Source organism: Tigriopus californicus, chromosome 6 (assembly GCF_007210705.1).
Source record: "Tigriopus californicus strain San Diego chromosome 6, Tcal_SD_v2.1, whole genome shotgun sequence".
Classification (NCBI taxonomy): Eukaryota; Metazoa; Arthropoda; class Copepoda; order Harpacticoida; family Harpacticidae; genus Tigriopus; species Tigriopus californicus.
This window is the reverse complement of record NC_081445.1, coordinates 3,631,634-3,644,059: the sequence shown is the minus strand read 5'-3', so window position 1 is coordinate 3,644,059 and position 12,426 is coordinate 3,631,634. Positions and strand designations below refer to the sequence as shown.

General features: G+C 42.0%; 1 protein-coding gene across 2 annotated transcripts; it reads left to right on the top strand.

Moving 5' to 3' along the window:
* The first annotated feature begins 310 nt into the window (after positions 1-310).
* LOC131881715 (peptidyl-Asp metalloendopeptidase-like) lies at positions 311-6,988 on the top strand. Of its 2 annotated transcripts, none has more exons than XM_059228660.1 (9): positions 311-410; positions 473-657; positions 734-972; positions 1,043-1,340; positions 1,421-1,697; positions 1,777-1,937; positions 6,271-6,395; positions 6,549-6,774; positions 6,845-6,988. In XM_059228660.1, exons 1-9 carry the CDS (start codon positions 349-351, stop codon positions 6,850-6,852), a joined length of 1,581 nt encoding a protein of 526 aa, XP_059084643.1. In that variant the 5' UTR covers positions 311-348; the 3' UTR covers positions 6,853-6,988. The 2 variants fall into 2 exon arrangements, with proteins under 2 accessions (XP_059084643.1, XP_059084642.1); XM_059228659.1 differs by having other exon boundaries at positions 6,268-6,395.
* Positions 6,989-12,426: the final 5,438 nt, after the last annotated feature.

The window sequence follows — 12,426 nt, the reverse complement described above, 5'->3', positions numbered from 1 at the left end:
ACCAAACATTTTGCCAAACACATGGCATGACTTCTTGGGAACACATTACCAGCAGGTGAAGAATCAATCTGCAAAATACATTGCTGCTTGATATTGCTACCCTATCAATGTATGCAGATGCAAGCCAAAACGTAGAGCCGCATCTAAGGATCATCCTGTAGAAGGTGCTATAAAATTCGCAAAATTGTGTTGTTGTTTTTTACACATAGATGATTTCATAACTGGATAATATCCACCTGAAATTAAGGTTACATAGCACAGCCATAGTAGTCGCGGATATATTGATTCAGTATAAATTTCGCCGCGGATACCATTTCCATCACGATCAGCCGTTCGTCGTTCGGGATCATGGGAGCTTTAGCCAATTTACCCATCCTTTTTTTGACACTTATCTCCAGGGTTCTCTCTCTGTCAGTTACATAATTACAATTTAAGAAATATTCTGTCTATTGTATTTCTTCTTTTGCTTTAGAAACCTTGCTGCTCAATCCTTCGTGCAACTTTCTTCCAACCCCGAATCAGGTCCCATTCCATATTGTGAGAATGGCCAATGGATCAGTTGTGAGCAAGTCACCGTTGACCTGACAGCATTGAGAAGCGATCAAACCTTGATCTTACCCAATGGAGATTGGGTTAACTTGGTTGAATCCTCGACAGGTAACCAATGATCAGTTTGGCCATTCAATGCATGATCTTTTTCCAAAACTCCTGCATTCACTTATTTTTGGGGCAGGACCTGAGTCCGGATCATCCACAGCGTTTTATCAATCTGAAGACCTCTTGAACTCCATGACCATCACTTTCTTCACCTCGGGCTCCAATGAAGTCAATGCCGTCATTCATGAGGGCGACCAAGTATTCAACTTGGCGCCTTGCGATCAAACTAGGGGCCATTGTCACGTTTTAGCCAAGGGGGACCCGGACGTGCAGGATCCCGCGTCAAGCTACACAATGAGGGATTTGGAGTTGATGGTGAGTGTTCAATTCTTATTTCCTATATCATTTCATATTCTTTATATTCATATTTTTCAACGAACCCAAGACGAAGACCGCCCTAGAAGGATTCACCGATGTCGAGGACCGAGAAGAGCAAGGTGGATTCGAACAAGATGCTGACGGGACGTACGTGGCCACCATTAAAATCTACTACACAAGTCAATTTGCTGAAATAGAACCCAACGTGAATGCCTACATCTCAAACATGATCAGTCAAGCCAATGCTTGCTTCAGAAACTCACAAACCCAAATCCGTTTGCGATTACTATGTACCCAACAACTGAACAACATCACTGAAGACCGAGATCCGAAACAAATTTTGACCCAATTTGCCAACATAAAAGGTGAAAAGGACCACCTTTAAGTGGTCTTAAACTATGAGCCAATTTAAAAAAAAGGCTTACTGTCAAACTAAATTTCACAGGAAGCCCAGCAAATCTACGAGGAACGGCAGATTTCGCTCATCTTCTTGTGCGACAAACTATTCCAACCAATTGTGGAATTGCCTACGTCGGGAGCACACAATCTCCGTTTGGGGTGACCAAAAGGGATTGTTCCATTGCAAGTTATACCTTCAGCCACGAGATTGGTCATAACTTTGGATGCCACCACGACCGCTTGAATGCTATTCCCGAAGCTAATCGAAACGGCTACGCATTCGGATACCTGATTCCAGGCACTAGCTACCGCACCACAATGGCGTAAGTTCACTTCTATGTTTCAGCAGAGAGCCTAATTGAGAAGAACTTGTTTAATTCACAAACTCGTGAATTGTTACAGGTACACGCATTACAACCATCGAACGCCTTTAAACCTTTACTCCAACCCAAGTGTGCGGTTCCAGAACGTCCCAATTGGCAATGCTCAGAACAATTGTGCCCGCAAGATCCGAGAAAACGCCCGAGCATTTGCCAGTATAGGCTCAGACACCAATTCATGCAGTAAGTTGACATTAAGAATTCCAAACTTGAGGCAGTGTCGTTAACAGAGACCGCATTCTTTTGTTTGAAAGGCCAAACAATCAGGAAATGTTTTTGCAGAAATGTATATTTTTCTCGGCAAGTTCATATTTCAAAATGCAACGAGAAATGTAACGAGAAGGGGCATGACAAGGTGCTTTCAATCTTTTGAGAATGATTTTGAGCAAAGCATAAGAATTTCAACAACCTTCGGGCTTTCTCCAACTTGGCGAAAGGAAAGAGATAAAATTGTCGATTTGTTGTATTTAAAGAGTTCTATCACACTCCGTGCTCCTTAGTTTTGCTCAAAGTCACAAGACTTGGTCCAAGTACAAAAACTTTCAAGCCTCTCCCAAAACGAGAGCTTTCTCGACTTTCTTTGTGCCTGGTAAAACATCTTTGGACCTGCTCAACGCTTTGCAAACCTGGTGAACTAATTGGAGCCCAAATTTGCGAGACATATTCAAGATGCGGCTGAACAATCAACTTTTGATGAGTTAGCATCGTGATGCTATCTCTGCACTTAAACCTACGATACATCCAACCCCATGTTTGATAAGCCTTTCCAACTTTCAAATCGATAGTTCATCGAAATTTCCATTAGTTTGGAAGATTACATACACCTAAATGCTTCATGGACTAAACCTGCTTGACAATTTTATCTCCATTTTCTACAACCGGAGTTTTTGATGCCGTTGACCCAAATGTCATTGAACGGAACATCATTCCATGTAAGGCCTTATCATTCTCAGCAATCCAGGAGTAGATTTGATTTAGGACCTATACCAAACTACCTGAGTTCTGACCATTCGTAGCACAAGCTAATTTTGTGTCATCAACATAAGAAGAGATACTGACGATACTTCTACTAATCTTCTGACGTGGGGCAATGAAGATGATGAAAAGGAGAGGACTCAAAATGGAGCCCTGAGGAACACCCAACTTGACATCATGCATGTCACTAAGGGATCCCTCTACCTTAACTAAGTGGTTCCTAAGAAAAATGAAGCTTCTTTACCAATTGAGAAACTTACCTTGGATCCCAAGTTCATGGAGAAATTGGCCTATGATTGCTTGGGAGCAACTTATCTCCCCCTTTAAGTATTGGAATAACATAAACTAGCTTCAAGGAAGAGGGAAACTTGCCCTGGTACTAAATGCAATACATCAAGTATGAGAAAACAGGAGCAAGAACCTGTGAGCATCTCAGCAGAAACTGACATGTCATACCACCAGGGCCAGGAGATCATGAGAGTCTCAAGTCCCTGATGGCATGAAAGGCATCTTTATCTTTGAGCACAAGATCATTTAAATGCCCACCTTGACTTGCCTGGTCAATCTGAACAGACTTATCTTTAGCGCAATGAGCTCTTACTCCTAAACTCTGTGGATTTAATAACACACTAGAGAACTGATCTCCAAGCATGTTTGCCATAACATCTACACTATGTATCGAAATCAAAGTGTCCTGAAGGGTATTTCATCTTTCTATTAGAGTTTGTATATGAACAAAATCCTTTCCAATTCGACTTGACCTCCTGAACCACTCTACTCTCCTATTTCAACTGGTCCTTTCTCAATGGAGGCCGTAATCCTCCCTTGAATCAAATCCAACTTACTTTGAAGGCTAGCCATGACTAATGGATTCGAATTGGTCTGAAGCCTTTTTGCTAGTTTGCAACTCTTTTTGAACAATTGCTTGTGAAGCTTTGGAGTTTGAGATTGTGTTCCACTTGTCGGAGCATATTCAGGGATTGCTAGAGTTGATTGTTTTGTTATCAGCAGACTTTTGGATTTAACCCCTCTTTTGATAAAATCTGTAAAGGCAATGACGCAAATATAAGGCCAAATATACCAAATTTACGTACATTATTTCCAATATGTTTGGTTAAATTTGGCTCAGAATTCCTCTGACCAAGGGCTGGCCGATTCGAGTGAGAGCCCGTTGACCGTCCATTTTCATTTTGGGGCCAGACCAAACCCGACAAAAAAACGTACGAGTATGAACTGTTACTCATGAGAGTAAAGTAATGTCACTGACGTTACTGCTATGGAAAAAAATGCTGAGGAATTTTCAAGTTTTATGTGTGTACAAAAAAAGTCAGAAAACAACGACAAAATCGAAGTAAGAACACTACAGCTCTGGAACTTTCTAGCCATAGCTGCTGCTCTATATACTGGAAAGAAATCCATTTAATTTACTATTAATTTTCAATTCCTAATGGCCAACATAGAATCTTCTTTTAGGAAAATAGAATGGTTTTCAAAGAAAGAGGAGTATGCACTCCTCAGAGGAGAAAAAGAGGAAGTTAAGGTTCCCATAAATCAAATAGAGGAGCTGCACGAGGCCTGGATATAATATCCCTCAATCGTGACACCCATCACTAGATAGCATGCCGAGCGAGAGAGTTGCCAGGTGACTCTGTAACAAACTAACAATGGTCCCCGTCCTATATTTCTGGATGCAAAACTTTAGCATCCAATGCTTTGGAGGTGTTCGAGCATCACTTCTCTTCAAATTTGAATGCTTCCTAAAAACAATTTTTGTCTAATGAAAACCTTGAAAGTTTATTTTTCTATGGAATCTGCAGGCCTCTTCTGTTCTTCTATTTTTTTTCTTACTTTGAAATCCTCTTTTTCTCCACTGAGGAGTGGACGCTCCTCCTTTTTGGAAAAATCTCCCCTTTCCTTCTTTTCAAGAAGTCTAGAAAATAAGCTTTTTTAAAAAAGAAGATGCCATTACAAATTCAAAATTATTTGAAATTCAATGCCTTTTTTCCAAGTTATGGGGAAGCAACCCGAGCTAGATCGTTCTAGATCTTTTGTTTCCATCATGTTTCTTTTTTGCTTTCGGACTCATTTCGTCGTCACATAAACCAGCTAGATGACAACCCTCCAACGTAGTTGAGCACGTTCGAGAACAATGAAGGTGGTGATTAGCTCGTGATCGGATGCCAAGATTCTCAGCAATTTTTTTCCACAACTAGAGCAGCTTGAAAAACCATATCCTGTTTTAAAAAGTTAGTCCAGGACGTGATCACAACTTCTCGTCAAATAGGTGAAATTTGTAAAGTTTGAGCCCAAAACTATACTTGAGGTACTTTGAAAATGTACCAAAGTCACTACCTAGAATTCGAATTTTTGATCTGCTTTTGGTCGGCTACACAAGCTTTAGACATCACAACTTTGAAACAAGCTACTTTACAAGTAGAGAGTACCAAATAACTTGCCCTCATTTGAAAAGACCTAAGTTTCTTATCTCTTTATTTTCTTTCAAAAAGTGACTCAGAGTTGCGATGACCAAGCACAGACCAACTTTGGCATGAATCCCAATCACAGCCGGTATTTTTAGAAATTCGTGATTTAACTCTCATAAGTGGATGAGCTGAAGCACGAACGTCTAGAAATATGGAATGTCAACAGGTTTTCCCAGATATCGACCAACTCTTAGTTGAAGCAATTCTGAGTCACTTTTTGAAATCTTGAAATCAGATAAAACCGAGATCTCCCGAGTTCAGACAAGCTATTTTATGTCATTGTTTGTTAAAATGGTTCGGCATATCTTGCCCAGGTCCTGATGTAAACAAGCTTTTGCTTACACAGAACCTGAGCAATTACAAGCCCATAAAATTGCTGATATATTAAGATGTTAACTCAAAGAGTAGATGCCGACGTTATCCAATCATGGTCAAAGTGTTCCTGAAATAAATCCATATATGTATTTATATCTATATAGCTGACCATGAGCAAGCCGATAATTCAAATTTCTTTTCGTGATTCACTTCACAACTTGAACTTGAGCATGATTTTGGGCCCAAGTTTGGCCAAATTTCATCTATTCAAGAAAATCTTGGTGTATTGTGAATTGCAAAAATGGTAAGGGTGAAAAGATCAGGCGGTACAAACTATCAGATCCGTTCACAGTCGACTTCTCTAAATTCTGTGGCTGGAGTTGGGCTGACCTGAAGTGGTAAATGGGTTGTGATAGGGTATGAAGGAAACAACAAGCCATCCCCGGAGATCACCAGTTTCATTTGTATTCATAAAATTGTCGTTCGTTAAGAAATGACAAAATAGAATGAACTCTGCCTTATTTTTATTAACCTCGTGTCTTGTGCGTTGTGACTTGCAAAAATAGCAGTTTATATCTCAAACCTCCTCTTTTTCCCCAAAACCTTCATTTTTTTGGACTCCTCTAAAATCTTGCACACGAGGCCAGAATCTAACATAAAAAGGTAGTAAAATGGTAGATTGAGTTCTACTTTGATTCCATGATCCACAATGGCCACCATCACCATCACTCCTTCAACAGCAGAGGACGTCATGTCAACCTGTGCGTCTTTGGTCTACCGATTTGTACCCACCGGCACTAGCTTGGTAGTCCAGTATCCACTTACTGGAACCTATGGCAATAATGAACAATGTCAGTGGTTATTTGTGGTAAGTAACACCTTTGCCAAAAGTGAGTTGGATTGAGAACAATCATCCTGTACCATCGCGCATGGCTTCCAATAGAGTGCAGCTGAGATATTTTGTTGGTGAGGTATGGATGGCTCTCTACGATGAACATGATGACCGTTGTTATTTTTTCAGACATCATCTGGCCGACATTTAATTGTGAGGCTCGAGAGCAGGGATATTGAAAATTCAAGTCAATGTCGTTACGATATGCTTGCTTTCCATGGGACCCCTTCTGGGATGTTGGGCTTCTGCGGTACTGGATCTTTCAATCATATTCCCTCTGCAGGCAATGCTGTCATCCTGAGTTTCACTTCGGATGGATCAGTTGTTGGAAGAGGCTTTAGAGTCCATATCCGAGGTGATTTTGAGTTTTTCCATCACCCTTGAACATTATCAATCAGTCAACAAAGTTTTGTTTTTGTTTTCAGCTGTCTAGAGATTGATCTTGTGACTTGATGCTCCTTTCATTTCGTCCTTTCACCCTCTCAGTATGTCGAGGGTTCGTCCAAACAGATTTATCACTATTTTATGTTCCAAGCAACGTGTTTTAGCAAATAAAAAACAAAAGCGAAGCTAAATTGCCTTTCTGACCGGTTGACCAGCTCCTTCTGGGAGGACAAAGGAATGGAGAGGTTTGTCACGCTGAAGAACAATTGAGCGTATCTTTTTAGCCCCTTTGCCTAGTCAAACAAGGCAAGAAGAAAATTACAGCAAATCAAAACCATCTTCTCTAGACGCTGGCTCATCTTTGGGTCTCAAATGAACAGGATCTAAAATTCTAAATGCAATGGCACACGTCGAGATCGTGTTCTAATGTTTGAAATCAGGGGGAGCTAGGGAGGTAATGTCCCAACAAAGCCCAAAGCTGCATGGTGTAGTACTGAAGTTACGGTTCGAACAAAACGCCTTGAAAAGGTACATGGCTGTTTCTTGCCCTCCTTTTCTGATGCCTTGGAGCCTACTCTCCAAGACCAAGAAAGTCCTTCGATTTCAAAAGTGTTAGGAAATTAGGCCTGTTGTGTTCTATACAATGTCCAGAGGTTTTGAATTGGTAATCTAGTTTCTCGTATCTCAAACTCTAGACCTGTTTATCACACAATGTCGGCGACTGTGGTTTTCGCGTGCTGATCTCTGCGTCACCCTTATTTCTAGGCACTCTTCCCCCACGCGACCCCTGACGGCCAAAAAAAACGCTCGACTTGTGCCATTAGTGGAATCCACGAGTATGACAACATTGCCAAAAAGAGTCGCTGGCAAGGTTTTGAGGTGGGTTTTTTCTTATTAAAAGATCTCACAATTTCCCACGCCTTTAAATCCATATTCATCCCCAAGAACGCGACTTGAATATCAGACAGGCTTTCAAATTTCTTTCAATTTCTGGCCAAAAAGAAAATCAATTTGCCAAATATGATGTCCATGTAATGATTTGTAATGTCAACAACTAAACGAAAAAAATGAACTTTAGAGTTAGATGAGAGAAATAGAAAATTTAGGTAGCGCTGTTAACAATTGCGAAATCTAGACCTTGAAAAATAAGTTACCTTTACGGCTGGTATGATTTTTTTGTGATACTGCATACAGACTGCATTTACGATTTCATTAAAAAGATCGCCAATTGTTATCGTTGAGCGAGTTTATCTTCTTTCCCACAAAAGAAACTGCATGTCTCTAGTTGTCTTAGAAAGCGGAAAATTAGTGTTCAAATTTTGCTCACACCCCCTGTAGTTCGATCATTGTGACCATTTGATCCAGAACATTGGTTTCGTCGAGATGTCTCCAAAGGCGAGGAAGGATCTCTTGAGGCTGAAAGTGCGTCATAGACAACTTTGGTTTAAGGCAATTCAAGCTTTTGGTCCCTTTCTATCTCGTGTTCCTCAATATGAAGTTTCCGATCCTTATTCATGGCAACTTTCCAGTCTCGTATACAAGTTCCGATTTGTGGAAACCTGCGTCCATTCCTATGCTGAGGCCCACATTGAGGTCCAGATCCACAAACACATTGATGACACTGGATGAGGCAAGGAAGCGACGGCGACAGCTAACGACCTATTTTTTTACATATGAAGAGGCGCAAAAAAGAAGGATTTCAAAGCGAAAAAGCGGTTTTTTTTTTTTTCATTTTGTTTGGTGTCATGTCATTTGGCAAAAACAGTCAAAAATGGTGAATAAATGCTCTACTCCAGGGTGCCAAGGAGGGTATGAGACAGTTCAAGGCCTTGAAAAGGTGTCTTTCCACAAATTTCCCTCAGAGCCGAGACTGTTGGAGAAATGGCTCAAAGCCATTCCCCGGTGCACCAAAACTTAGAAGCCAACACAGTATTCCCGGATTTGTTCCAAGCACTTCTCTCCTCACGATTTTCTTCAAGAAAGTCAAGATGCCAACAAATATCAAAGAAAACTCTCGAATCAAAAAACGTTTTGGTTGGTACAAGCAAATGAGTGGGGGAAACTTTTTTGTATCCATAAAACAGATACTAGAAGCTGAGAAGGCCATTCGCTTTAAGTCACTACAAATTTTCAAAAATACTTCTTGAGGATACACCAGAACTTCTCAATGTTGAAAGTGAGGAAAGTGACGTTTCGAGTGAAGGAGAAGAACTTTTGGAACAATTAGGACTTCAAGAACTTGTCTTTGACAAAGAAGACTTTGAAGACAAAAACATCCTCTTCTACATAGCCGGATATCTTGCAAAGAAACTACGGAAAAACACTAAATGCGAGTCATGTGTTGCTTTACTTATGGAAAATGAAGAATGTCCTGTCAGATTTGAAGAAGACGGAGACAAGCACCTCAAGAGAGCGTTTCTGGAACAAGTGAACAGAGGAGGACTTTCAAAACCATCAGACCTACTTTACACTAGCTCTCTTCTGATCTGGCATTTCTTCTCAAAAATCGTGTCTCGTGAGGACAGAAAGCGGTATCTTTTCTCAAGAACATGTCCTTTGAAAGTTTTCAGTTATTGTGCTTTGGAAATGCTTAAGGTGTCTGACCTCAGTGATCAAATCTTAAGAGCAACGTGTTCGTTAGGACATGAGTTCAAATGTCATTTCGGGCAGAAAACTTGCCACTTATTCAATATTTTTGTTAAAAACTTTGTGAGTGAATTCAACTCGGAAATAAGAAACAGCAAACGCAAAGGTTCGGATTCAGATAATAGAAGAGCTAAGAAGTTGCAGTCTGCTTGTAATAAATAAAAGGGAATAAAGTGTTGGCTTCCAATGACGATTGAAAGAACTTATTTGTACCATCATTTTTAGGTTTTGTTTCTATTTTACATCGAGGTAGCTCAAAACTTATGTAGGGGAATAGTTCCTCTCTCTCTTTTATTTCTTAACATCTGCCCTTTTCGCCTCTTCACATGTAAACAAAAATTTGTCTGCCGCTTCCAGTAAAATTCAGGGTTCCTTGGATGAGGATAGTGCGAATATTTGTAACCTTCAATCAAACAAAAGGTACGAACCTTTAAATATTCATGTGATGCGATGTCGTCTTGGTCTTCCACATCAAATGCAGAACTCTCGGAGAATCCAGCGACATAAAAATTTCGAAACAATTTGGCATTGAAGCCGTCGACATTGACCGTGGAAATATTGCTTGCGGGTGCAACTTTTGATGTGGAGACAAAAGTTTTAAGACTTTTACAACTGTAGGACGAGGATACCGGGTAAATCTCATACACGTATGTTTTCTTGGGGTTCGTACATAAGACTCTTTCTTTCTCCTCTTTCGGCACTCAGGGTTCCCACTCCGGGTTCCCACTACATATGTCCCCACAGTAATGACATTGGTTATTACTAAATCATTGCAGCAGAAAGGAGAAACATTTAATACTTGGACTTTTTCTTTGATAGGCGACCTGATTGGGTGATGACGTCTGTTCCTGACAATAGCTGCAGGGCTGCCAAAACGGGCAAGCCATCTAAAAAAAGGATCTTGGCGCAGGAGTCTGCAGTAGTATCAACCATGGGAGTGGCCTCTGGTCAACGTGTGTCACGATCAATCATTGTAAAAAGATAGCTAAAGCCATCCACAGGGGGTAGCAGGCCAACAATATCAACTTGGACGTCACACAGTCTTGCAATGGATGTAGGGAAAGATGACATGGAAGATTTTGTGTGCTTGTTCACTTTTGAGGCCTGGCAGGCTAGGCAGGCTTGGACCCATCTGGTGATGTCTGCACCCAAGTTGGACCAAGAGAAACCAGCTTTGAGAAGGCGGACAGAGGGCTTGACCCCAGGGTGGGAAAGGCCATGGATGTGGTTAAACACGGTCGTGGTCATGGATGAGGGAACCATGGGGCGGCAGTGATTAAATCTTGTGTCGACAAAGAAGAGTGTGCTATATGGCAGTGTCTCGGCATCCACATAACCCGGCAAGTTTGCAAGAGGGCCAAAATCCGGGTCATCTTCCTGAGCAGAAGCAATGGCAGAGACCAAGGAAGACGGTGTGACGGCGCAAACAGGATGGCGGGAAAGAGCTTCAGCTACGGGGTTGTTTTCCTCACTGACATATCTGATATCAGTGACAACCTCGGAAATCTTGATTAGTGAACAGGTGACCCTGTCACTTTCAAAGGTGGCTGGTCCTTTCTTGAAGGCGTAGGTCAGGGGATTGTGATCTGTGAGTAGATGCAAGTTGGCGGCCAAATACCGTCAAGCAAGTGCCTCAACTTGCGGATGGTGAGCTTGATGGCCAAGAGCTCCCGTGAGAAGGTGTCGTAGGGCCTCTTGGCGCCAGTGAGGCTTTTGCTGAAGAAAGCCACGGGTCTCGAGTTGCCATCCAGCTGCTGCTGTTCCAGGACACCACTGATGGCGACATCAGATGCGTTCATAATAGGCGTCTTGGCTTGTCTGGATTAGGAAAGTGGAGGCTAGGGTTGCCTTAAGGGCATCAAATGCGGTCTGTTCAGCAACGGCCCATCAAACAACAGCAACTGTAGACACTTTGGGACGCTCAGTTTGGGCTTTTTGAGGAGGTAATAGAGAGGCCTTGGTGGAGAAATCAGCAATGAAACGGCTCTAGTACGTGGCCATACCTAAAAATTCTTGGAGATCACGGATTAGGTTAGGCTCCGGGAATTGAACAATCACGACAATGTGGGCGGACTTCGGCCTCACACCTTTGGACGAGACCACATGACTAAGACAGTCAAAGACATCTGTAGCAAAACACCACTTGCCAGGATTTATGGACAAACCACATTCCTGGAGTTGGCCAAGTACCTGCAACACTGTTTTGAGATGCTCACTGTCATTAATTGAGAAGACAATGATGTGGTCAATATAGACAAAGATACCCTTGATGCAAACCAAGGCCGCATTGACAAACCTTTGGAAAATTTGGACCGCATTTCATAAGCCAAAAGGCATCACAGTGAACTCAAAAAGTCCCCAAGTCGTTGTGATGGCAGTCAGGGCAATAGAATCAGAGGGAGAAGAATACGGAGAAGATGAAGGTGTGCAGATGCCAGCGTTGACCATGTCAAAAACAGCAGTCTTTGCAATGTCATGCTTACTACCAAAGAGTCGCCGTGTCTTGGCTTGGATCTTGTCAACTTGGGCAAGTGGTTTGTTCTGTTTAGGACATTGGACCTCGTGCTCGGGAATATTGCTATAGTCCTGAGGCTTAGTGACGTTCATGAATAACTCCAGCATGCTTGAGTGTGCGGTGGGCGTTGTTTGGGGGAGGGGATGGTAAAGCCAGCGCTGTGGTAACGGCCCTCATGGCAGATGGTGGCATGGCTACACCATACACAGATTTGCCGGAGGGCTGACGTGCAATGCAGTGGTTGTGACAGTCCACCAGGATCTGTTGGTTGTCAAAGAAGTCATAGCCCAGTTGTGCAGTCGGAAACGAAGANAGGAGCTTGCTGATCTCCCCGCTGTCAAGAAGTCTGGACTTCCATTCACGTTTGACCAGCATGGGGTGCATTTAAGAAGAACACATGCGTACTTCGATCAAGTACAACTCGGTATGTTTGTTATGGGCCGGAAATTTGCTGATTTCATG

Coding starts and splice junctions, on each gene's coding strand:
- LOC131881715 (XM_059228659.1), top strand. CDS start 349: ATGGGAGCTTTAGCCAATTTACCCATCCTTTTTTTGACACTTATCTCC. Junction 1,341..1,420: donor CCAATTTGCCAACATAAAAG/GTGAAAAGGACC, acceptor TAAATTTCACAG/GAAGCCCAGCAAATCTACGA. Junction 6,396..6,548: donor AATGTCAGTGGTTATTTGTG/GTAAGTAACACC, acceptor TTATTTTTTCAG/ACATCATCTGGCCGACATTT.